At 48.9% G+C, this 25283-nt stretch overlaps 1 protein-coding gene across 1 annotated transcript in view; it reads left to right on the top strand.

Moving 5' to 3' along the window:
• Nucleotides 1-25283, top strand: part of DNAH8 (dynein axonemal heavy chain 8) — a 478630-nt gene that overhangs the window by 27879 nt on the left and 425468 nt on the right. Inside the window, exons 3-4 of the mRNA XM_044291082.1 lie at nt 9960-10123; nt 14784-14960. Coding sequence (XP_044147017.1) covers nt 9960-10123; nt 14784-14960 — 341 coding nt within the window. The remainder of the gene's footprint in view (nt 1-9959; nt 10124-14783; nt 14961-25283) is intronic.

Raw genomic sequence — 25283 nt, 5'->3', positions numbered from 1 at the left:
CTGGCCCGGGGCCAAGCAGAGCTGAGTAACTCAGAAGATCGAATGGTATATTCTAACCCCCAGGCGCTCCCATGGTGACGGGGACGCTTGCCTGCGGGTTAGAATATACCATCGGATCTGAGTTTTACGAGCTCAGTGAGATCGTAAAAGCTCAAATCCGATGGTATATTCTAACCTCCGGGCGTTCCAATGGTGACGGGGACGCTTGCCTGGGGGTTAGAATATACAGGGCCACGCCGCTCACAGCAGTATATTTATAAACTAATCAGTAACTACTTTAACTTTAATCATTGCTCATTGCTGAGCTCTTTACTTGGATTATTTGGATATCTCTTACTTTGTCTTAGCTCGGGTAATAGCAGGCAGTGCGGGGGGCGGCGCTCAATCACTGACCGACGTCACGCGCCTGCTCCTCCCACTAGGCGGCGCAGGTGCGTGACGTCAGTGAGTGAGCGCCGCCTGCACTGCCTGCTGTGTTACCGGAGCTAAGACAAAGTAAGATATCCAAATAATCCAAGTAAAGAGCTCAGCAATGAGCAATGATTAAAGTTAAAGTAGTTAATGATTAGTTTATAAATATACTGCTGTGAGCGTGGGGGTGGGGGATCTGTGGATGGCACTGTAGGGAGATCTGTGGATGGCAGTGCCATCCACAGATCCCCCTACAGTGCCATCCACAGCTCCCCCCTCCCCTAAACAGTGCCATCCACAGATCCCCCTACAGTGCCATCCACAGATCCCCCTACAGTGCCATCCACAGATCCCCCTACAGTGCCATCCACAGATCCCCCTACAGTGCCATCCACAGATCCCCCTACAGTGCCATCCACAGATCCCCCTACAGTGCCATCCACAGATCCCCCTACAGTGCCATCCACAGATCCCCCTACAGTGCCATCCACAGATCCCCCTACAGTGCCATCCACAGATCCCCCTACAGTGCCATCCACAGATCCCCCTCCCCTAAACAGTGCCATCCACAGATCCCCCTCCCCTAAACAGTGGCATCCACAGATCCCCCTACAGTGCCATCCACAGATCCCCCTAAACAGTGCCATCCACAGATCCCCCTAAACAGTGCCATCCACAGATCCCCCCTAAACAGTGCCATCCACAGATCCCCCCCTAAACAGTGCCATCCACAGATCCCCCCCCTAAACAGTGCCATCCACAGATCCCCCCCCTAAACAGTGCCATCCACAGATCCCCCCCCTAAACAGTGCCATCCACAGATCCCCCCCTAAACAGTGCCATCCACAGATCCCCCCTAAACAGTGCCATCCACAGATCCCCCTAAACAGTGCCATCCACAGATCCCCCCCTAAACAGTGCCATCCACAGATCCCCCCCTAAACAGTGCCATCCACAGATCCCCCCCTAAACAGTGCCATCCACAGATCCCCCCCTAAACAGTGCCATCCACAGATCCCCCCTAAACAGTGCCATCCACAGATCCCCCCTAAACAGTGCCATCCACAGATCCCCCCTAAACAGTGCCATCCACAGATCCCCCCTAAACAGTGCCATCCACAGATCCCCCCTAAACAGTGCCATCCACAGATCCCCCCCTAAACAGTGCCATCCACAGATCCCCCCTAAACAGTGCCATCCACAGATCCCCCCTAAACAGTGCCATCCACAGATCCCCCTTCCCCTAAACAGTGCCATCCACAGATCCCCCCCATCATGGCACTGTTTAGGGGAGGGGGGATCTGTGGAAGGCACTGTTTAGGGGGGGAGGGATCTGTGGATGGCACTGTTTAGGGGAGGGGGGAACTGTGGAAGGCACTGTTTAGGGGGGATCTGTGGGTGGCACTGTTTAGGGGGGAGATCTGTGGATGGCACTGTTTAGGGGAGGGGGGATCTGTGGATGGCACTGTTTAGGGGAGGAGGGATCTGTGGATGGCACTGTTTAGGGGAGGAGGGATCTGTGGATGGCACTGTTTAGGGGAGGGGGGATCTGTGGAAGGCACTGTTTAGGGGAGGGGGGGATCTGTGGAAGGCACTGTTTAGGGGGAGATCTGTGGATGGCACTGTTTAGGGGAGGGGGATCTGTGGATGGCACTGTTTAGGGGAGGGGGGATCTGTGGATGGCACTGTTTAGGGGAGGGGAGATCTGTGGATGGCACTGTTCAAATTTCATGCACATTAAATGCAACAGCAGTATTTGCACTGTAAACCTCCTTTTTTATTTATATAAAGTGTGGGTGAACTTCAACTGTATGGCTATACTGTGGTTCCTGTAGGCTTTGCGTGCGTAAGGTGTGGAGGGGGGGGGGGGCTCCATGTCTATTTTGCTTGGGGCCCCCAAATTCCTTCAAACGGCCCTGACTGTGGGTATAGCTATGTCCTCTAGGAGGCATTGACACTAGTAAAAGCTGTTAGCTCCTCCCCTGGCAACTATACCCCCTCCAGCCTGGAGAGAGAGTTTCAATTTTTTCTAGTGTCAATGGGAGGCAAGACCTCCCTGCTCTGCAGGGATCTCCTGAAGATTTTTTATTTTAGTTTTATTTTTTTCCTTCTTTTTCAGATGGGAAAACAGTGGACGCCTCGCCTCCCTGTTCTCCCGGGGTCGAGTTGCGCCAGTGCCAGTCACCCGCACTGCTGCCTCCCCCACAGAAGACAAGGTGGACCAGGGCAGCCTCGCTCCCCTGCATCCCGCCAGCCAAGGGGTCACCCATCCAAGCCCCCCTTTTCCAGCATCCTGCCACCTGCCTCTACGGTGCCAGTAGCTGAAGGGGTGACCCTCCTGGACCAGAGGAGGGGTGAAGATGGCGGCAGGAAAGAGAAGAGGATGAAGATGAGGTGAGTAAACTAGGTAAGTATGTTTAACCCTCTTCTCTCTCCCTTCCTCGTTCGTTATCAAGCAGGCCCTATGCCTCAGGGGTTCAGGTCCCTCTCTATGCCCTCCTGGATTTCTGTAAAGACTGCAGTTTTCTTACAGGGGCGAGATTTCTGAAGGCTCCTGTCATGGTCCACATACTCTCCCCCTTACTGGGCACATAGGGGATTAATGGCACTGCTCCAGGGAGGCCGAGCGCACCGCTGAGCAATCTCCCGCTCCCCACACCTAGCCGCCATGATCCAACCCCTTCCGTGAGCAGACGCGCTGCAGTGAGAGCACGCCGCTCCGTTGGGGTTAACCGCCATACGATTCGGTGCCAGCCACAATGTTGTTTGCCTGCCAGCCGCGGGATGGAGCCCCCGTCCGTTGCCGGGCGGGCGCATTCATGCGCCGCTTCCACCTCAACAGGAATCTTCCTGAGCGGCACCTACCACATGAGCAATCCAGTGTAGGACAACTGCAGGATCCCAATCCGGGGCCGTTTTGGTTGATGATTCTCCACCTTCGCAATCCGGTGACGGTCCACTGCAGGATCCCAATCCATCCTCCGGGGCCATTTTGGTTGATGATTCTCCACCTGCGCAATCCAGTGACTGACCACTGCAGGATCCCAATCCGCCCTCCGGGGCCGTTTGGTTGATGATTCTCCACCTGCGCAATCCAGTGACGGACCACTGCAGGATCCCAATCCGCCCTCCGGGGCCGTTTGGTTGATGATTCTCCACCTGCGCAATCCAGTGACGGACCACTGCAGGATCCCAATCTGCCCTCCGGAGCCGTTTGGTTGATGATTCTCCACCTGCGCAATCCAGTGACGGACCACTGCAGGATCCCAATCTGCCCTCCGGGGCCGTTTGGTTGATGATTCTCCACCTGCGCAATCCAATGACGGACCACTGCAGGATTCCAATCCGTCCTCCGGGGCTGTTTGGTTGATGATTCTCCACCTGCGCAATCCAGTGACGGACCACTGCAGGATCCCAATACGTCCTCCGGGGTCGTTTTGGTTGATAATTCTCCACCTGCCCAATATAGCGGAAAACCTCTGGAATTCCCAATCCACCCTCCGGGGTCGTTTTTTTGATAATTCTCTGCCGGCGCAATTTTATACAGGACCCCTGTTCCCAATCAACCCTCCCGGGTTTTTTGGTTGATGATTCTCAACCGGCGCAATTTTATACAGGACCTCTGTTCCCATTCCACCCCCTGGGTGGTTTGGTTGCTAAGCCCCCTCCCGCGCAGTCCACATCTGCCAGGGGCGAGGGGCACACCTGCGCGCTAGCGGACCACAGCAGGTCATCTTCTTCTCGATCATCTCCGCACCCCCTCCCTTCCTCCCCGGGTCACGCTCAGGCGCACCCTCTCTCACAGGAGCGGGTCCGTCCGAAGGGGGGGGGGTGGAGAATCACTGGTCCAGACCCTGACATGAATCCGAAGCAATCTCCTAAGATTACGTCTACAGTGGCCAGCAGCACTTGTCGTAGGCATTACACCCTTCCTTAGGCGGAGTAATTGCACTACTTTGGGATACAGTACTGACCTTTATACATTGTCCCCTGTCATAGATGGACTAAGTACAATAACACTGATTTCAGTGCCGGACGTATACATTCCCCCTTCTGTAGGTGGTGGAATTGCATCTCCACTGGGTTCAGTACCTGCCGTATTTAATAGCTCCTTCCACAGGTGGCAGGATGACATTATCACTGGTACAAGGTGTGCTGTATGCATTACCCCCTTACTTAGGTGCTAATTGCACTCCCACAGGGTACAGGAATCGCCATATGCACTAGTTCTCGCCGTGGGCATTAACACTCCTTTATAGGTGGGGTATTTTCCCTACCACTGGCTTAAGTACTCCGTACGCATTCCACCTTCCATAGGTAGGGTAATTGCACCACCATTGGATACGGTCCGACTGTCGCGCTATCCTCCCATAGCCGGAGTGTTACACATCACTGTGCTTCCTGCTTGCCTTTCTCCCTATCGCAAGTGATCCATTAGCGGGGGAATAACTGAATATCTTCAGATACGGCAATTCAACGGTGCCCGGTACTCTTACTCTAGTGCTATATGAGTGCCGCCATTGGATACGGTGGCTATTCTCATTGTGTTCTTTTTGGTACCGGTTTTGGCCATGATTATAACTCCTCTGTCTTCTCAGGGGATTTTCTAGCATCACTCTGGGAAAGTGGTTATGCTGGCGCTCTGGTAGCAGCTACAGTGTGTTTTCCTCCACAGGTGCAGCCTTTCGCTAATGCTTGAGTTTGTGGTCGCTGCAGTGGGACATCCCCTCAGGTAGGGGCCCTATCCTGGCACCAGCTTGGCAGTTGCTCCTGTTCAGCGCCTTTCCAGGTAGAGTTCTTAAGGTTGCTCTACTTAAACTGGGGCAGTATGGTACGTGGCTTCTACAGATAGTATCAGGCCTCCCTCTCAGTTTTTTTGCGCTGACGGGGCGAGCACTGGCTATTACTGTGGGAGCGGTATTGCATACCACTACATACTTTTGGGTCTGTCTGTTTAGTTTTTTCGTCAGGTGATGGACTCTTCTGCAACTGAAATCCTTGGCTACTTCTGTATAGCACCAGTCTCTACAGGAAATGGGCTTGGACCTAGCCTATTCTTCCCCTGTCCCTTTCCTCCTCTGGATCATGATTCATAGACACCCCACATGCCTTGGTAGTTCCTATGTTACTACCTTCCCTCATCTGCATCTGCGCAGGTAATTATTTTAGTGGCCTTCCATTCCAGGCACGCTCCGGTCCCAACTGGTGGGCTGTGGCGCCCTCCACCTCCCTCCTTCTATTGGGACTCCTTCCATTGGTCTGGGTGTACTAACGGTATACTACACGAAAGCTCCCCACCTTCTCTCCCGATCAGGAGTTCCGGAAACATATGACATAGATGCCCTGACATCTCCTTGGCGGGAGTTTCTCCCTCCTTACGTGTTTCTTCTCTCCTACCCAAGGTTCTACGGAGGATCAGATGGAGGGCATTCCGACAAATCCTAGTCGCTCCGAATTGGCTCTGTCGCGCGTGGTACGCCGATCTCATTCTCCTTCTGGAGATGTCTCTTGTCACTGCCACTAAGAGACGACCTTCATTTAGGGTCCGGTCTTCCATCAGCATTTAGGGTCTTGGTTGACGGCGTGGCCTCCCCTGGTGCCCATGGAAACCTTCTTTTAGGGAGTGGCACATACGGTTCCTCCGTATCGTCCTTTAACGCCTTGGGATCTGAATATAGTTCTCTCAGAGTTCCAGTCTTATCCCTTTGAGCCCTTGAGGAGACATCTCTCTCCGGCTCCTATCCTAAAGGTAGTTTTTTCTCGTGGCTCTCATCCATCAGACGGGTGTTTCGAGTTGGGGGTGCTCTCTTGCAGAGAACCCTTCCTGGGTCTTCACATGGATAAGGCGGTTCTCTGACCCATTCCTTTTTTAATCCCGAAGGTGGTCTCTGTCTTCCACTTCAATGTAGAAATTGTCCTTCCTTCACTGTCCCTCTTCTTCACTCCCTAAGGCAGGGAGCTACGTCATTATTGGCAGCCTCCAGTCCCTTCCGGCGTACGGAACCCCCTTGTCATCCGGAGGTTCCACGCAAAGGATTGGCGGCCTCCGAGGGGCAATTGCACGATGGTTTCGGTCTGCAAATACCTTACCGTTCTGCCCTTAAGTGTCGCTCCCCTGAGCTGTGGACGCTTCTTGGGCTCTGAGGCATCGCCCCTCGGCTGCGCAGTTGTGTAACGCGGCTTCCGGTCCTCCTTACACACATTCATATCCATATGCTGTATATGTTTCCCCTCTCCTTGCTCCTTGGCCAGTGAGACTCCTGTTCGTCCGTGTCTAGGAGGAACAGGTTGTCTTACCCTGCTCCTAGTCCAGGGATTTCCTGAGGGCTAGTAGGGACCCTAGGTTCTGGAGTATGAGCCCTCCTACCATCTGGGTTGGCTCATATGGTTAGGAGTCAGGGTCAGAATTAAGGACGTCCTGGCCTAGCTGCTACCCTTATCCTATTGACATTGCACGGTTGAGGGTTTCCCCCACTCTTATCCGTGACAGTATGACCACAAGGGTGGCCCTTACTGGATAGATGGCATATAAAGACCAGAGGATGACTCCAGCATAAAGCATGGCTGTAGTACCCCTCAGCTACAGGCATCCAGCAGGAGCTAAATAGCCCAAGCAGCCACACCCACACACACATACAAGGAAAGGAGTTAACCCTTCCAACACCAGACAAGGTAAGTGTCACTTAAAGGGGAAATGCGCACACAACTGAATCCCGTGCACACCAAACATAGAAAGTGAACACATTCAAACACACGTTGCCAGATGCAACCGCATGCCTTGACAGCGAGCCGCCCAGCAACCAGCTCAGGCTGCTACACTGCCAACAACATCATGTTGCCAGCGGCAACCACACGTGAGACAACTTACTAACTGCCCTCACCTGCGGTAGACAACAAGCAGACCGCTGACAACTGCATGCGAAACAAAGAGTCACGACCAAACCATACTCATGACAATGGGTCTGTTATTTTTTTCCCTCCCCGTGGACTGCTCTTGATTGTCCCACGGTTCCTGTGTCCCCCAATGAATATGGGCAAGAAAAGGAGATTTTTGTATAACTTACCAGTAAAATCTCTTTCTCGCTCTTCATTGGGGGACACAGGAACCGTGGGTATAGCTATGTCCTCTAGGAGGCGTTGACACTAGTAAAAGCTGTTAGCTCCTCCCCTGGCAGCTATACCCCCTCCAGCCTGGAGAGAGAGCTTCAGTTTGTGAGAAGCAGTAGGAGAAGCAAGTAAACCAACCAAAAAAACGTGTAACAGCAACAATGCCAAGAACCGAACTAGGTTCTAACCAGCAACAGCCACAACTGTGGCCGAACAACAATACTGGGTGGGTGCTGTGTCCCCCAATGAAGAGCGAGAAAGAGATTTTACTGGTAAGTTATACAAAAATCTCCTTTTACTATTTAATTGAGCCAACCACAACATCAATAAAAATGTATTTGTGACCCACATGAACTAGACGGTAAACCACTTCTGAGCAGTAAAACATACCTGTATGCTATCTATGAAATACTGTATACTTAAGGCACTGATTCCGTTGCCTGTCTCTGAGGTCCTCCCAATTAGGCACAATTGCCTTACATATTTCGTGCCAGAGACGCCGGGTTGCTTGGTGGTCTGCGTGGCGGCGGTCGGTGTAGTCCCACAACTGTGGACGCTCCTCCACCATCCGGATGAGGAGGTCATTGTCAATAAAAAAAAAACTGCCGACTTCCTGCTCATTCATTCTGGTGGAGACTCGAGAACCATAAAAAAAAAAAATTGTTTTACATTTCAAAGACTGATTGAAAATGCTCACAAGACCCCGACCGCTGCGTGCTCCCCGACTTCCTTTGACAGAGGCTTGACAACCTCTCTGAGATGCAACGGGACTAGATGGCTTTAAAATACAAAAAAAAATTATAATTTAAGAACATACAATAACATGTATTTTTGAGAAAAAAATTGCTTTCTTGGCCGGGATGCATCTCCTCCACAGTCGATGACTGAGAAAAAAGAAAATAAATAATTAGAATAATAACACAATATTACAGTTGGGAATACTAACCAACTTGACATACCGTATCATGTTGGCGACGTTGTCGAGGAGGAGAGCTCCTGGCCTCACTTGAAGAAGATATGCCAAAAAAAATAAAAATATATAATTTTATAAACTTTACACAAGACAACAGACCCACGTAAATATTACTTACTTTCCATTTCTGAAAATGAAATTAAGGTGGGCAGGCTGTCTTCCAGGCGGGTGGGCGTGCTGTCAGGCGGGCAGGCGTGCTGTCTGCCTTTTAAAAAAATTTTTTTTTATAAAAAATGAATAGAAAGGAGTGGTAGTAATGTTCTGGTACGTATGACTACTACTCCTGGCATCCCCTATGTACCTGCAGTCCCTATGTACTTTTGCATAGGGACTGCAGGTAGTATAAGTACATAGTGGATGCTAGGAGTAGTAGTCCTAGGTAATACTTCTCCTAGCATCACCTATGTACTTATAACATACAGCTTCTATGTATAAGTACATAGGAGCTGCTTATATAAAATTTTTCCCTTGTTGCACAACAAAAAAAAAAAAAACGTTGTTATACTCGCCTTCAATGGCGTGCTGCCGACTCCCTCGCAGACTGGAGCAAATAAGCAAACCGGAAGCTGCGCAACCACCTCCTTCTAAATCCCCGGGGATGCGCAGACCGGAAAACCGGATCTGTCAATGCGGCAATTTCCTGAACACTTGGTACCGGATCTGGCATTAATACATTTCAATGGAAAATAATACCGGATTCGGCATTCCAGCAAGTGTTCCAGAATTTCGGCCGGAGAAAAACCACAGCATGCTACAGTATTTTCTCTGGCCAAATACCGTAAAGGGATGGAACGGAAGACATCCTCATGCATACTGAACGGATTGCTTTCCATTCAGAATGGACAAAACTGATGTGTTTTTTTCCAGTATTGAGCCCCTATAATGGAACTTGGTACTGGAAAACTTTAACGCTAGTGTGAAAGTACCCTTAAATCCAATGGTGCAACTAGAAATGACTAGGCCCTACAGCCAGTTTATGAACAGGGCCCCCTCTCTCTCCCCATATGTATGATACATTAGCATCATATTCCTGTGTGCTGCTGGGACTGGGGCGTACTTCCTATTTCTATGTCTGTACAGCAGTTATTCACTGATGACTGAGTTATTGATATTATCTGAGGGGCTCTTGTCTCTATGGAAACACAGGTGGGCGGGGATGTCGTGTGACTGCTCCTCTGAACATGCTTGCTGCAATGCATGCTGGGATTTTTACTTTCACTTTTCCGCTGCTCCTCCCACACAGCCGCTGTTCTGTGATATTTCCTTACCCTCGTCACTTCCTGGGATATGACGTTCCTAGCTTTGGAAGGAAGTGTGCCGTGCCGCGCAGGCGCACAACGACGGGGTAGGGAAATTTGACACCAGAGTTGGGGAGAAGGGGCCACCCTGAAGGGGTTAATGGAATCTAATAGTAAAAAGCTTTTTCATGTTAACAAACACTGGTTTACAGATACATTGTCTTTACTAGGAGTGAAAACAACCATCGATGGAATAGTCAAGCTAAATAACATTGAATCCATCAACTTCACTATGATGCAGTCCTTTGAAGGTATAAGGGCAGCAGCATCCGATAAAGCAGTGGTTGCCAAATGTGAAGAAGCACTAATGGTGTGGTGCAATCAGATTCAGCAGGTACAGTATAAACATCCAACTAGTCTTGTAAACTATCCAAAATGCTTTGTTATTGATATGTATTAACCATATTTGCCATCTCAAATATGTATTTTCTCGCTCGTATTGTTGGGGGACACAGGAGACCATGGGTATAGCTGCTGCTGCCACTAGGAGGCGACACTAGGCAAAAAAAAGTCTTGGCTCCTCCTCTCAGCTATATCCCTCCTGCATACACTGAGCTAATCAGTTTTAGCTTAATGTCTGTAGGAGGCAGACCTCCCTGCTTTTCAGGGCATCTTCTTTTGTTATTTTTTCCTTTTTTCCCTTTTATTTACGAGGAACCGAGACGCCTGGCCTCTCTGTTTACCAGGGGAGGAAGGCCGGTGTCTGTTCCCCTCACCGCCCGACCTCCTCCAATAAGGCAAAAGTGAACCAGGGAGTCTAACTGCATCCCGCCAGCCATGGGGTCACCTGCATTTCTGCAGTAACTCCCCCCCACTCCAGCCTCACTACCACCTCGGTGCTGATTGGCTGAAGAGGTGACCGTGCTGGTACCCTGAGGGCGGGGGGTGAACAGAAGAGGATGAAGATGGGGTGAGTATTGAGAACACAGGGTGAGTATAATCCCCTCCTTCCACCTCCTCCCCCAATCTTTCACCCCCCACCTCCCCTCTCCACCCCTCCATTCCCCGGCTTTCTGGCCCATGTTCTTTCCTTGCGCCCCCTCTTTCCACTCCATACCTCCGGCGCTGACCAGTACCAGTTCCCAGTGGTCATATCTCCTCCTAGGGCGACTGCTGCATCCAGCTGCCGGGTGTCAAGTACGCCCGTCCCAGGTCTCCTCGATCTGGTGTTTGAGAATCCCATGGCCGCTCTTCCCAGCCTTCTGTTCCAGCCGGAAGTCCTTCCGGTCGGCCAGCTCCTGCGCGAGTCCACCGCTTTGCGGGCTACTAGGCTGCAACTTCCATCTTGGAGTTTGGCTGGCGGGGACTGTCCGCCCGGCGCGAAATCTTTGCACCTAAACATCCCCCTTCTTTAGGAGCCTGCTAAGCTCCGCCCCCAGCCTCTTTGTCCGCAAGAAAAAAAAAATAATTACTTGCCTGCCACCTTACTGAGTCTGGTTTCCCCATTACATGGCTGTGTAGTTTAAAATTAGCCCCTTCTTGCCTCCAATTTGGGCTAGGGGTGTCAGTTTTCGAATACACGACTATATGTTTCTATTAAAATAAATAAATGATAAGTTACCCTGGCACTATCAAGTGCGCTCCCCCTCATGCGGTTATTGCCGCACTTCCCTGCAACAAGTCCACTGGATGTTTTTCATGCAACCCCCTTCCACGGACATGCACTGGCGCTGTACATCCTGTTGCGTTCCCCATTCCTTAAGTGGAGTAGTTGCACTACCACTGGTTGCTGTACAGCCTGTCACATTACCCCCCTCCATAGGTGGTGTATTTGCACTACCACTGCATACTGTTCAGCTGGTTGCATTACCCCCCTTCATAGGCGGCGTAATTGTACGACCACTGCATACGGCACAGCCGGTCGCATTAAGCCCTTCCATAGGTGGAGTGATTGGTCTATCACTGGATAGTACATCCTGCATACCTACTCCCACAAGTTTAGTATTTACATGAACGGATGAAGTAATTGCACCACTACTGGATACTATGTCTACTATACCACAGAACCAGATACTATATTTCCTGTCATATTCTTCCTCTACCACGGGGGGGGGGGGTTATGCCAAGAGACGGTACCTACTATTACCCGGTCCTCCCCCACAAGCGGAATAATGGAATACGGCAACTAATGGATACGGCAGCTATTAGCGCATTATCCCCTTCGTTTTTGGTTGTTGGTTTTGAGTGCTGACATGGCCGTCTCTGTCCTCCCAGAATGTATCCCCACAACACCGCTTTAAGTCCCGGTGGGACTCCACACTACATGGTTGGTCATAATACTCGCCACCTTCTTAGGTGGTGTATCTGCCCTAGAAGAGAATTTGGTGGTAACTACCAAGTGAATTGAGTATTACACTGCCTCTGAATACTGTTTCCCACTTCTTGCTCGCCTCCTTTTCAGGTGGCGTATTTAGGCTAGCACTCCATTCCATGGCTACTACTGTATGTTTGGCTTTTGTGGCTACTACGGTATAGCCTCCTTCTCAGGTGGAGTACTTACGCTAGCGCTACATTGAATGGCTACTACTGTATGGCCTTCTCAGGTATTGCGCTAGCCCTTGTTTCGGTGGTTACTATCTGTATGGGCTTCTTCTCAGGGGAAGGATTTGTGTTGGCACTCCATGCAATGGCTTCTACGGAACAGTTTCCCCTTGGGTGGAGTATTTGCGTTAGTACTACATACCATAGCACCTTCTGTATGGTCTGCTCATCAGGTGGAGTATGGGGCTATCACCGTATACTATGGCTTCTATGGTATGACCTCCTCCTCAGGTGGAGCATTACGCCAGCACTATTTCCTGTGGCTACTTCTGTCTGGCCCCATTCTCAGGTGGAGAATTTGCCTTAGCCCTAAGTGCCTTGTTTACCACTGTGAGGATCCCTTCTCAGGCTTACGTTCCCCCTGCAAGCCATGGTGGCACCCGCGTTGCTTTCCTCCTCTCTCCTTGCATTTGCACTGGATATGGTTCTGTGGTTTCTACCACATTGCCTTCTGTTCCGTTCCATGTTTCAGCATTGGCTTTGTATGCTATAGCTTCTACCGCTTCTCTCCTTCTATAGGTGGAACTCTTACACTGGGCCTAGGTGTGGTGATTGTGTCTAATATGTGACGCAGAGATGTATGCTGCGATCCTTACCTTTTTGGATCGGCTTCCATGAGTGTATTCCGGCGAGTATATGTGCTGTATTTCATGTATTGTAGCCTGCTCTCTTTTAAGAGTGCGGTTGCTCAGTTTTCTCAGGCTGTCTAATGCCAGTCATGATATGGTCCTGGTTCCAGCATCACTCGCAGTCTTCCTTTTGTCCAGTGGTGGAGGTTGCTTTGGCTGCTCTCTGCTGCACGGCTGGGATGCTATTTATTCCCGGGAACACAGTCTTTTCCTCTTAGACTACTCCCAATTTGTCTATAGTTTTTCATTTTCTACCTCTGATTGGTTCCCGTTGTGGCTTTTTGTCCCCCCTTGGCCATCCCTTATCTTTGTCTTGATGAATGATCATATTCCGTAAATTATACGTTTTAGTCTCTTCTCGTGCTGGATTCTTTACAAGGGAGTGACTATTCGCTATTTTCTTTTGCAAATTGGCCCACAGGGGTTTCCTCACGTACCTGGGAGATCCCTACAGGACTAGTCCTCTTCCAATTGCCCAGTAATTCCTTCCAGTTTTCCCAGTTTTTTCCTGGGTTGAAGTATCTCATCCTGATACTTACACATTTGGTAAGGCCGTGTCTGGGTTTTCCTGTTGCTCGTTCACCAGGTCTCGTGCATACACAGATTCTACAGGTTCTTTTCTGTTGAGTAAACAGCCCTCAGTTTTTCCAAGGGGCCTATTGCCATGCAAGACATCCTGGGTTTCCAGTCCAGGTCCCGACAGCAATTCTGTGGTCCTCCTTATCTGGAAGTACTTTCCGCACATCATCTTCAGTCGTCAGACATGCTTATCCTTCTTGTGGATATTATGTGCTGCTATCCACATCTTCTGAAGCCTTTCAAGCCCTTTGGCTTCGTTTAACTGGGTTTTCCTCTTTTTGCCCAGTCTAAGACGCCGTGCGTTCTACGCTCTCTGGCTGGCCTTCCTGGATCATTCTCTTCCTGTCCTATTCAGGGTTCCTGTGCATCATTTCCCCACATTTCTGTGTGGGGCCTTATGACAGGCCATAGATTTTTTTCTAGTCTTTTATTCCCTCCACATGGTACTGCTTTGGAACGTCCCATGGTCTCCTGTGTCCCCCAATGATATGAGCAACAAAATAGGATTTTTTGTGCTTAACTTTAAAATCCTTTTCTCGCTGAGTTCATTGGGGACACAGCACCCACCCAGTAAGTACATTGCTGGTTCTTTTTGGCGGGTCCCACCTGTTCTTGGTTCTGACCCATCTCCAGGTCTTTTTCATACAATTAGTTTCTCTTGGCTGCTCCTACTGCTTTTGTACAAACTGATTAGCTCAGTGTCTGCAGGTAGGATATAGCTGAGAGGAGGAGCTAACACTTTTTTTTTGCCTAGTGTCGCCTCCTAGTGGCAGCAGCAGCTATACCCATGGTCTCCCGTGTCCCCCAATGAACTCGTAGAGAAAAGGATTTTACAGGTAAGCACAAATTTTTTTATTTTATGAGTAATTATTGGAAATAATATCTATTTCCTAACACAAAGCCCTCTGTTTGCTGCCATACAGGCTTTGTCGGGTGTAGGTATGGACCATTCCATAGAGGAAAAATGCTCTCTATATACTGCATTCGATAAAGCGTGCTACATTCTATTCTATCTGTCCGATTTCATATAGATTCACACACAAAAAATGCCCTTGAAGGCAAAAAGAGGCACCGTAATGGTCCTGTGCACCAGAATGGGAACCATGTTATGGCTGCATTTCCTCATATAGTTGTTGTGTGCATGAGGCTGAATTGAGACATTTGATATATTTTTTTAATTATATGTGACCTGTATATTTGGACATGTGATTGTTTTACTTATTGTTAATCTTTCCTTAAATGCAGGCTTTGTTTGAGAGTGAACTGGTTAGAAAAGAAGCAGGTGATTGCGGTCCTATAACTGAGCTGGAACACTGGATAAGAATGTATGTGAAGTTCAGCTTTATTATTGAACAAGTCAAAGGGGAGAATTTTAAAGCTGTTGTTGTTGTGTTGAATATGGCTAAATCCAAAATTATAGAGGTAAGATATTAGTATGCATAAACTATTAGTTATAATTATTAAAAGCTGAAATGTGATTGAAGGAGAGACATTGATTATTATGACAAAACTTGTTATCAATAGCAATATCTGAAGTTACTGGTATAAAAAGGGTGAAATATTAACATTTATCAGATGACAATGGTCAATATTCCCTTTTTTCCCTAGCTCGTGGGTTTGTTCTCAGTTTATACCACAGCTACACTATGTTGCCTTGGTATCACCAGGAATAACACACAATTCTTGGAGATGTAACATAACAGACACCTTTACTTAAAGAGAGTCTTTCACCTAAAATGACCATTATACACCACAAACATCATGATATCCATTACATTCCCCATATTATAATCTTACCTTTCATATTGCTGTCCGTCGCCTATTCTCTCTTAAAAACGCTTTTAATCCATATGCTAATTAGGTTCTGAAGGTGCCCAGGGGCGGCGTTTATGCGGCCGGTGCCCAGGCTCCACGGTGCTGTTCAAATCAAACCCCTCCCCTTTCACCCCTCTGGCCCGCCCTCGGTTCTTCAGATACCATCCTCCAGTCAATGACAAATCCGGCGCCTGCGCCTGCGCACTCCATTACCCACTAGGGCAGAGGCAGCAGAGCGTTTAATGCGCATGCGCCGGCCCGTACATCCCGATATTTTGGCAGTTTACTTCCGCCGGCTAGATCGGGATGTACGGGCCGGCGCATGCGGATTAAACGCTCTGCTGCCTCTGCCCTAGTGGGTAATGAAGTGCGCAGGCGCAGGCGCCGGATTTGTCATTGACTGGAGGATGGTTTCTGAAGAACCGAGGGCGGGCCAGAGGGGTGAAAGGGGAGGGGTTTGATTTGAACAGCGCCGTGGAGCCTGGGCACCGGCCGCATAAACGCCGCCCCTGGGCACCTTCAGAACCTAATTAGCATATGGATTAAAAGAGAGAGTTTTTAAGAGAGAGTAGGCGACGGACAGCAATATGAAAGGTAAGATTATAATATGGGGAATGTAATGGATATCATGATGTTTGTGGTGTATAATGGTCATTTTAGGTGAAAGACTCCCTTTAACTACAATGAACTACCACATACAGTTGCAAGAAAAAGTATGTGAACCCTTTGGAATGATATAGATTTCTGCACAAATGGGTCATAAAATGTGATCTGAACTTCATTTAAGTCACAACAATAGACAATCACAGTCTGCTTAACCTAATAACACACAAATAATTAAATATTACCTTGTTTTTATTGAACACACCATGTAAACATTCACAGTGCAGGTGGAAAAAGTATGTGAACCCCTAGACTAATGACATCTCCAAGATTAGAGTGAGGTGTCAGCCAACTGGAGTCCAATCAATGAGCTGAGATTGGAGGTGTTGGTTACAGCTGCCCTGCCCTATAAAAAACACACACCAGTTCTGGGTAGGGGTTGGCAGTATAGGCGATATAGGCGATATGCGATATAAATTTGGGCCACGATGTGGATTTTCGCCATATCGCCTATATCGCCGGACCGCGATATGATCATTTTCTCCTGAGCCGGCAGGGAGGAGGAGGGAGTCCCTCCCTCCCCACTGTGCGCGGCTGGCGCTGAACACCAATGAGGACAGAGTAGGAGGAGGAGGGGAGGAACTGTGGCCACTGCGCCACCAATGAATGTGCCGGCCATATCCCACAGGGTCCCCCTCCCCCCCCCCCCCCATCATTGGTGGCAGTTTGCAGTGTAATGCTGGGGCTCCGATCGGTTACCATGGCAGCCAGGAGTCACGCTACTGAAGTCCTGGCTGCCATGGTATGTTAGTGAGCAGAGAGCAGCATTATACTCACGTGCGCTGTGGCCGCCGGTCGCTCCTTCTTCTGTCTGTGCGGCGGATTGCTAATGCTGTAAGCATTAGCAATGCGCCGCACAGACCTATGAGAAGGAGCGACCGGCGGCCACAGCGCACGTGAGTATAATGCTGCTGCCACCAATGATGGGGGGGGAGGAGGGGGACCCTGTGGCCACTGCCACCAATGATTAATACTGGGGAGGGGGGGGTTTGCGTTACCAGAGGGGGCAGATCAGAGGCTGGGGGGAGGCAGATCAGAGGCTGGGGGGAGGCAGATCAGAGGCTGGGGAGAGGCAGATCAGAGGCTGGGGAGAGGCAGATCAGAGGCTGGGGGAGACAGATCAGAGGCTGGGGGGAGACAGATCAGAGGCTGGGGGGAGACAGATCAGAGGCTGGGGGGAGACAGATCAGAGGCTAGGGGGAGACAGATCAGAGGCTGGGGGGAGACAGATCAGAGGCTGGGGGGAGACAGATCAGAGGCTGGGGGGAGACAGATCAGAGGCTGGGGGGAGGCAGATCAGAGGCTGGGGGGAGGCAGATCAGAGGCTGGGGGGGCACAGGAGAGGCTGGCGCCATGGTCAGCTCCCTGCTGTTGTGTGCACAAAGCACAGGGCAGCAGGGAGAGTGTAAAGTCCTATTCACCCTAATAGAGCTCTATTTGGGTGAATATGACAAGAGTTCTAGCCCTTAAGGAGGCCAATAGTTAATAAATAAAAAGTAAAAAAAAAAAAAAGTTTAAACACCCCCCCATATAGAAAACAATATATCGCAATATATATCGCATATCGCACATGCTTAAAATTATATCGCAATATAGATTTTAGGCCATATCGCCCACCCAAACCCACCCCTAGTTCTGGGTTTGCTTTTCACAAGAAGCATTGCCTGATGTGAATGATGCCTCACACAAAAGAGCTCTCAGAAGACCTATGATTTAAAATTGTTGACTTGCATAAAGCTGGAAAGGGTTATAAAAGTATCTCCAAAAGCCTTGCTGTTCATCAGTCCACGGTAAGACAGATTGTCTATAAATGGAGAAAGTCCAGCACTGCTGCTACTCTCCCTAGGAATGACTGTAAGAGCACAGCGCAGACTGCTCAATGAGGTGAAGAAGAATCCTAGAGTGTCAGCTAAAGACTTACAAAAGTCTCTGGCATATGCTAACATCCCTGTTAGCGAATCTACGATACGTAAAACACTAAACAAGAATGGATTTCATGGGAGGAACCACAGAGGAAGCCACTGCTGTCCAAAAAAAACATTGCTGCACGTTTACAGTTTGCACAAAAGCACCTGGATGTTCCACAGCAGTACTGGCAAAATATTCTGTGGACAGATGAAACCAAAGTTGAGTTGTTTGGAAGAAACACACAACACTATGGGCCAGATTTATCATTACTCTGACAACTCACTCCACTTTCACATATGGCTAAAGTCAGTTTTAGCCAAGACAGATTTATGATCGGCCCTTTAAGACTGTAATAAATGTGGTTTGACGGTAGCAGTTTATCCGTCAGTAAGCAGCTTTACAAAAGTCGCACATCTTTACGAAAAAGTTGCAAGTTTTTATGAAAAAGTCGCATGTTCTATTAAAAAGTCTCATAAGATAAGCATGGTCCTCACTGGAGTGAAATTGCACATTTTTTTGCGACTTTTTTTGCGACTTTTTAAATAGTCCCAATTGTTCTGTCCCCACATGAAGGCGAATGAAGGTGTAACTGATAATGACCTTGTGACTGTCCTACCTTCGTATCCAAGCAGTGGAGCAGACCGGACCGGCAGATGCTCAGGTTAGATGGATCCAGACGTAGACATGAAGATGCAATCAAACGTGGGTTTATTTGATCCGGAGCAGCAACATACGGTTATACAATACAGGGATGCAGTAGCAGTGTAGATGCTGTCATGTGGATGTCTTTCCTGAGACTAACTGCTGAGGCAACTGCTGGTCAAAAACTGATGCCTTAACAAGCCAAGATGTGTGTCTCCAGTCACAAGGAGTGCAGCACTGAAAATGGCTACAGGAAGTGACCAGGACCAAGGCTGCAAAAACCACGCCCAGCAGGAGAAAAACTTTATAGATAAGGAACAAGGCGTGCAGCATACAAATTCCGGCCAGCAGATGGCAGCAGAGAAACAATATGTAGAAACAACATAGTAAAAGGAGATATAATAATACAGTGCATTAATTAAATTTGAAAGAAACAGCACACTCCCCGTCTGAAATTCACTTTGGGGATTTCACTATGACGAATGTCCATAAAATATAAACAACCTGTAAAAAAAACATGTTAGAATGCAAAACATAGATAGTCCTGTTTTCAACTTGGAATGGAGAAGATCTGCGAAGCTAAATACAGTCCTGTTCACCCGTCAGGGACGTTCTCGATGGGTAGTATTAAGATGAGTTCATTGATTGGTCTTGAGAACGTTTTAAGCTCGCCTTTCCTGAAGATCTTCAACTCCACCTTCCGGACCTTACCATCCTTGCTAGGGAAAACCTTTGAAATTAGCCCAACAGGCCAGTCAATCCTTTCGGTTTGTTGCTCTTTCATCAATACAAGGTCTCCTTCCTTCAAGTTTGGTTTGTGGTGTTGCCATTTTCTTCTTCCTTGAAGAACACTGAGGTACTCCTTTCGCCACCTGTTCCAGAAGTAATCTGCTAGATATTGTACACGTTTCCAGTGTTTTTGATAGATGTTCGCATGAGTGAATTCTCCACTAGGAATAAGCGTACTCTCAGTTTTTTGGGTAAGTAGAATAGCCGGAGTCAGAATGGCTGGTGTCTCAGGATCCATAGACACTGGCACAAGGGGTCTTGAATTGATAATGGCTGAAACTTCAGCGAGGAGAGTAACTAGAGTCTCATGTGTGAGTCTAGACGAGTTTACATCCATCAACATAGAATTTAAGATGTTGCGTGAGATGCCGATCATTCTCTCCCAAGAGCCCCCCATGTGGGAACTATGAGGAGGGTTGAAAATCCAGGTGCAACCCTTTTCCGCCAACTGATCTTGAAATGGACTTGGTGTCGATGTTAAGTTCTCTACAGGCTCCGATGAAGTTGCTTCCCTGGTCAGACCTCAATTGTTTTACTGGTCCTCTGATTGCGAAGAACCGTCTTAAGGCATTAATAAGGCTGGATGTGTCCATAGATTCTATCACCTCTATGTGAACTGCTCGCACACTCATGCAAGTAAATAGTACGGCCCAACGCTTACTGTTTGCGTGACCGCCACGGGTCCTGCGTGCGGATACCATCCATGGCCCAAAGACATCTAGCCCAACATAGGTGAAAGGCGGCTCTGTACATAGTCTATCTGCAGGCAAGTCGGCCATTTGTTGGTGTAGTTGTTTTCCTCTTGCTTTACGACAGTGCACACACTGATGCAGTACTTGGGCCACACGTTTTTTCATACCTATAATCCAAAGGCCTGCAGACCGTAATTTGCCCTCAGTAATTTGCCTGCCTTGGTGTTCGGCCCTTTCGTGGTAGTGACGGATTAGCAAGATGGTGATATGATGTTTGCTGGGAATGATGAGAGGATTTTGTTCTGCAATTCCAGGTGGGCTTGATTCAAACGACCACCAACTCTCAGCAAGCCAAAATTGTCGATAACTGGATTTAAGTTGGCGAGAGGACTTTTTAAAGGAATCTGCTGTTTGTTGTACAAGCACTTCCATTCTATGTTGAAATTTTCCTGCTGGACGTGACGTATTATGAGGTACTCACTATGAGAGATGTTCTCAGCAGAGAAGGGTTTATGGCAGGCATGCCAACCATGACAATCTTTATCTTGGTGAGTATTATGATAACATCTTGCAATGTGCACTAACCTTGCAATAGTTCTGACGAGTCTCATCCAGCTGGAGAAACGCTCGAAGCGCTGACAACCGAAGCTGGCGGTTTGCTTTGTTCCAGTGACTAACGCACTAACTTCAGCGCGGATTTCTGGATCATTATCCGGATCCTGGATGCTGAAAGCTTCCTGTACACATTCGTCCACCTCTCCAAGCAGAAACTCTGGACCTGTAAGCCAAGTAGAGTTAATAAAGGAACCTATAGACATAGGTCTAGTGGCGTGATCTGCTGGATTAAGTTCGGATGGTACATAGTGCCATTGTTCAGGTTTGGAGGATCTCCTGATTCTCTCTATGCGGTTACTAACGTACACATAAAATCGCTTGGTCCGGTTGTGGATGTAACCCAAAACGACCTTACTGTCGGTGTAATACTGGACTTCAGCTATGTCGACACCCAGTTCTTGTTGTATGAAATCCGCAATCTCCACTGCCAACACAGTCCCACAAAGTTCCAGTCTGGGAATAGTATGATCAGGCTTAGGGGCTAACTTAGCCTTACCAAAGACGAATCCAACGTGATTCTGGTTGTTGGGTTCTGTCACCTTCAGATAGGCAACCGCTGCGATGGCCTCCGTGGAGGCGTCTGAGAACACATGGAGTTCTTTCTTTATGCTAGAGGAAAGTGAGGTTTTAACATAGCATCTCGGGATGTGGATCTCATCCAAGGCACACAAGGATCGCTTCCAGGCTTCCCATTTTTGCTCTTTCTCAGAGGGAAGTGGGGTATCCCAATCCTTGACTGTTTCAGAAAACTGTCTCAGTAGAGATTTACCTTGTATGGTGATGGGCGCTACAAATCCCAGCGGATCAAATAGGCTGTTTACCACTGATAGGACACCTCGTTTTGTAAATGGCTTGTCTGCGCAACTTATCTGAAAACCGAAGGAGTCAGCAGAGAGATCCCATCTGAGGCCCAAGCTCCTCTGCACAGGTGGACTGTCCAGTCCCAAGTTAATGTCCTTGAATCCTGGTGCATGATCACCTGATTCGAAGGCCCTCATAACGGCCAGGCTGTTCGAAGCAATTTTGTGTAGTCTAAGTTTAGCTTGGTACAACATACTTTGAGTCCTTTTGAGCAGATCGATGGCCGCTTCTTCAGTCGGTAGTGATTTGAGTCCATCGTCTACGTAGAAGTCCTTTTCTACAAAGTCTCTGGCGTCTTTACCGTACTCGGATTCTCCCTCTAATGCAGTGCGCCGAAGGCCGTAAGTTGCCACGGCAGGTGAAGGGCTGTTTCCAAATACGTGTACCCTCATTCGATACTCTGCCATCTCTGCGTTGGTGTCATTATTCTTGTACCACAGAAACCTGAGGAAATTCCGGTGGTCCTCTCTGACTACGAAACAGTGGAACATCTGTTCAATGTCGGCGGTGATGGCAACGAGCTCTTTTCTGAACCTCATCAGCACTCCAACTAGGTTATTCGTCAGATTAGGACCTGTGAGAAGGACATCATTAAGAGATACACCTTGATGTTTGGCGCTTGAGTCGAAAACAACCCTAATTTGATTAGGTTTTCGTGGGTGATACACTCCAAATGAAGGCAAGTACCAGCACTCGTCGTTCTTCCCTAAGGGTGGAGCTGGTTCTGCATGGTTGTTGCGGAATATTTTGTCGATAAAGGCAACAATGTGTTCTCTCATCTCAGGCTTACTGTTCATGGTACGCTGAAGAGAGTTAAATCTAGACAGAGCTTGTTCCCTATTGTTCGGGAGTCTCACCCTGGTAGCTCGGAAGGGTAATGGAGAAACCCAGTGATTGGTTTCGTCTTTAAGGAACTCATTGTCCATTATCTTGATAAATTCTCTGTCTTCTACTGACAAAGCTACTTTATCATCGTCCTTGCTTGTGTGAAAGATTAATCTTCCCAAGTTGTCGGCAAAGAAGGGAGGAATGTCGTCAGGTGGTTGTATGAGGTCTGGAGGCTTCTCTTTCACCTCGTAGTGATGAGGGCAAGGCTTAATGCAAGTTGTGCGTCCATCTCCACGCACGTACGTTTTGAAAGAGTGGATTCTTGGTTGATCCAAGCATACATTTCCTATGACTACCCATCCCAGGTCCAGTCTCTGGGCGTATGGTGCATAGTCGGGACCATTACACTGTTGACGCACCTTGTGTACCCTTAGATTGTCTCTGCCAAGCAGGAGTAGAATCTCGGCGTTGTTGTCCATAGGTGGGATAACGTTGGCTAGGTGCCTTAGGTGTGGTTGGTGAAATGCAGCTTCCGGGGTAGGAATTTCATCCCTATGGTTGGGTATTTGATCGCATTCGATCAGCGTCGGTAGAGGTATTTCTGTATTCCAACTGACGGAACAAGCGATGAATCCTTGTGCCCTCCTGCCGCTAGTCTCTATGCGACCCGAGCAGGTGTTTAAGATGTAGGGTTCTGACGGTCCCTTTATTCCAAAGGCTTCAAAGAATTTAGGTCCTGCTAGGGAGCGGTTACTTTGGTCGTCAATGATGGCATACATTTTTACTGCCTTTTCTGGTAGCCCCTCCGGGTAGACCTTGATTAGGCATATGCGGGCACAACATTTCTCACTCTGGCCCTCCCCACATACATCCAAGCATGAGCAGGAAACAGCAGTGGCTGTGTTGGCATTATTTTGGGGCTCCCCGCCATGACTTGGAGCGGGACTGGTGGTGACAGCAGCCGGTGAATCCCTTGTGAGTGGAGTTGGGTGCATAGCTGAGGCGTGTCTTTCACTATGACACTCCTCACACTTGATAATGGATTTACAGTCCTTAGCCATGTGCTCCAATGAAGCGCAGCACCTGAAACATACCCCAAGCTCGGTGAGGACTTTCTTGCGCTCCTGTATGGTTTTGGATCTAAATCCTCTGCATTTGTTCAGTGAGTGTGGTTTTTTATGAATGGGACATTCACGATTGAAGGCCTTGTCTCCTGATGAGGTAGTGTACTGTTTACCAGTGGGTACTGCAGATGATGGTAGGTTAGTCTTTCTAACATTCACGCTGCTCTTAAAGTCTCTGTGTTTATGCACAATACTTTCATACCTTGATGATGGTGTCACTGAAGCTGTAGTATTGAACTCCAGGAAGTCGAGGCTGGGGTCGTTCCTCATCTGGGACTGTTCATCGATGAACCTACAGAAATGAATAAATGGGGGAAAGGTGACGTCATGCACTCTTTTGTACCTTGAGACGGATGCCGCCCACTTCTCTTGCAGGCTGTATGGTAGCTTCACGACAATTGGGTTCACCCCATGGGCAGTATCCAGGTAGCACAGCCCGGACAGGCGAGGATCTCTTTTGGCGAGCTCCAGTTCCATGAGCAAATCACTTAAATCCTGAAGCTTGTGGACATCCTTGAGACTGATCTTGGGAACGTTCTGCAGTCTCCTGAATAGTGCCTTCTCTATTGCTTCTGCACTGCCAAAGGTGCGTTCGAGTCTTTGCCAGGCTGCAGAGAGACCTGCTTCTGCTTGTCCCACATAGACAGTTCTAAGGCTCTTGATGCGATTTGTGGAGCCTGGCCCCAGCCAGTTGATCAAGAGGTCGAGCTCCTGCTCTGCAGTTAGGTTGAGGTTGGCGATGGCAGCTTTGAAGGTTGCCTTCCAGGCTCTGTAGCTCTCCGCACGGTCATCAAATTTTGAGAGACTGGTGTTAATTAGCTCTCTGCTCACCATAAACCTGGCAAACTCAGACATATCTGATCTCTCACTGCTTGTTGCCATGACAACTTGTGATGCCCCTGGGGCGTATAGGCTGTGTGGCGTGAAAGGGTGAGATGCTTCCGGGTAGAATGATGTTGCTGCAGGGTTGAGCTGTGGTCTAGCCTCTGTAGATTCTGATGACTGCCGCTTGAGCTGTGGAGGTAGGCCAGGGAACACCTGGTAGCCATCTTGCTGTAATAACTGCCCTTGAGAGGGCGCGCCTGGGCAACTGTTATTGGGTTGCTCGGGTGCTGTGGGTATCGCTGGGACTGCAGGTAGAGCTGACTTGGAGGTTTCAGTGTTGTTGGCTTGGACAGTACTGCACACTGGGGGTGGTGCAGATAACTGTTTCAGTACATAGTCGCTGGTGCGATCAACTGGATCGTCTATCTCCTCTGGTGGTAAACAGACTGAATCAAGGCCTTGGCTCAATGCTTGCTCAAGTAGTCTTACTTTTGCTAATGCAATTTCCTCTTCCCTCTCTGATTCAAGGATCTTTATTCGAGCCTCTGCTTCTGCCCTCTTGGCTTCTACCTCTGCTTCTGCCCTCTTGGCTTCTGCCCTCGCTTCAGCCCTCTTGGCTTCTGCCTCCGCTTCAGCCCTCTTGGCCGCCGCCTCCGCTTCAGCCCTCTTGGCTTCTGCCTCCGCTTCAGCCCTCTTGGCCGCCGCCTCCGCTTCAGCCCTCTTGGCTGCCGCCTCTGCTTCAGCCCTCTTGGTCGCTGTCTGCGCTTCTGCCCTCGCAAGGACTTCTTTTTCGGTGAAGGAACGTCTCACTTTGGATTGCTCTGCATTTATACGGGCCTCTAGTAATCTGTCGCTCAGGGCGGAGCTTCTCGAGCATGATGATCTGTAGGACCGCGAGGAATGTTTGGATGAATGCGATCTGTGTGATCTAGTTTCTTGCAAATAAGATACACGGAGTTCCACTTTATCTTTAGCGTCCAGCA

This window comes from Bufo gargarizans, chromosome 4 (genome assembly GCF_014858855.1).
Source record: "Bufo gargarizans isolate SCDJY-AF-19 chromosome 4, ASM1485885v1, whole genome shotgun sequence".
In the NCBI taxonomy this organism is placed as follows: Eukaryota; Metazoa; Chordata; class Amphibia; order Anura; family Bufonidae; genus Bufo; species Bufo gargarizans.
Note: the sequence above shows the minus strand (reverse complement) of the source record. Positions and strands in the feature narration are given on the sequence as shown.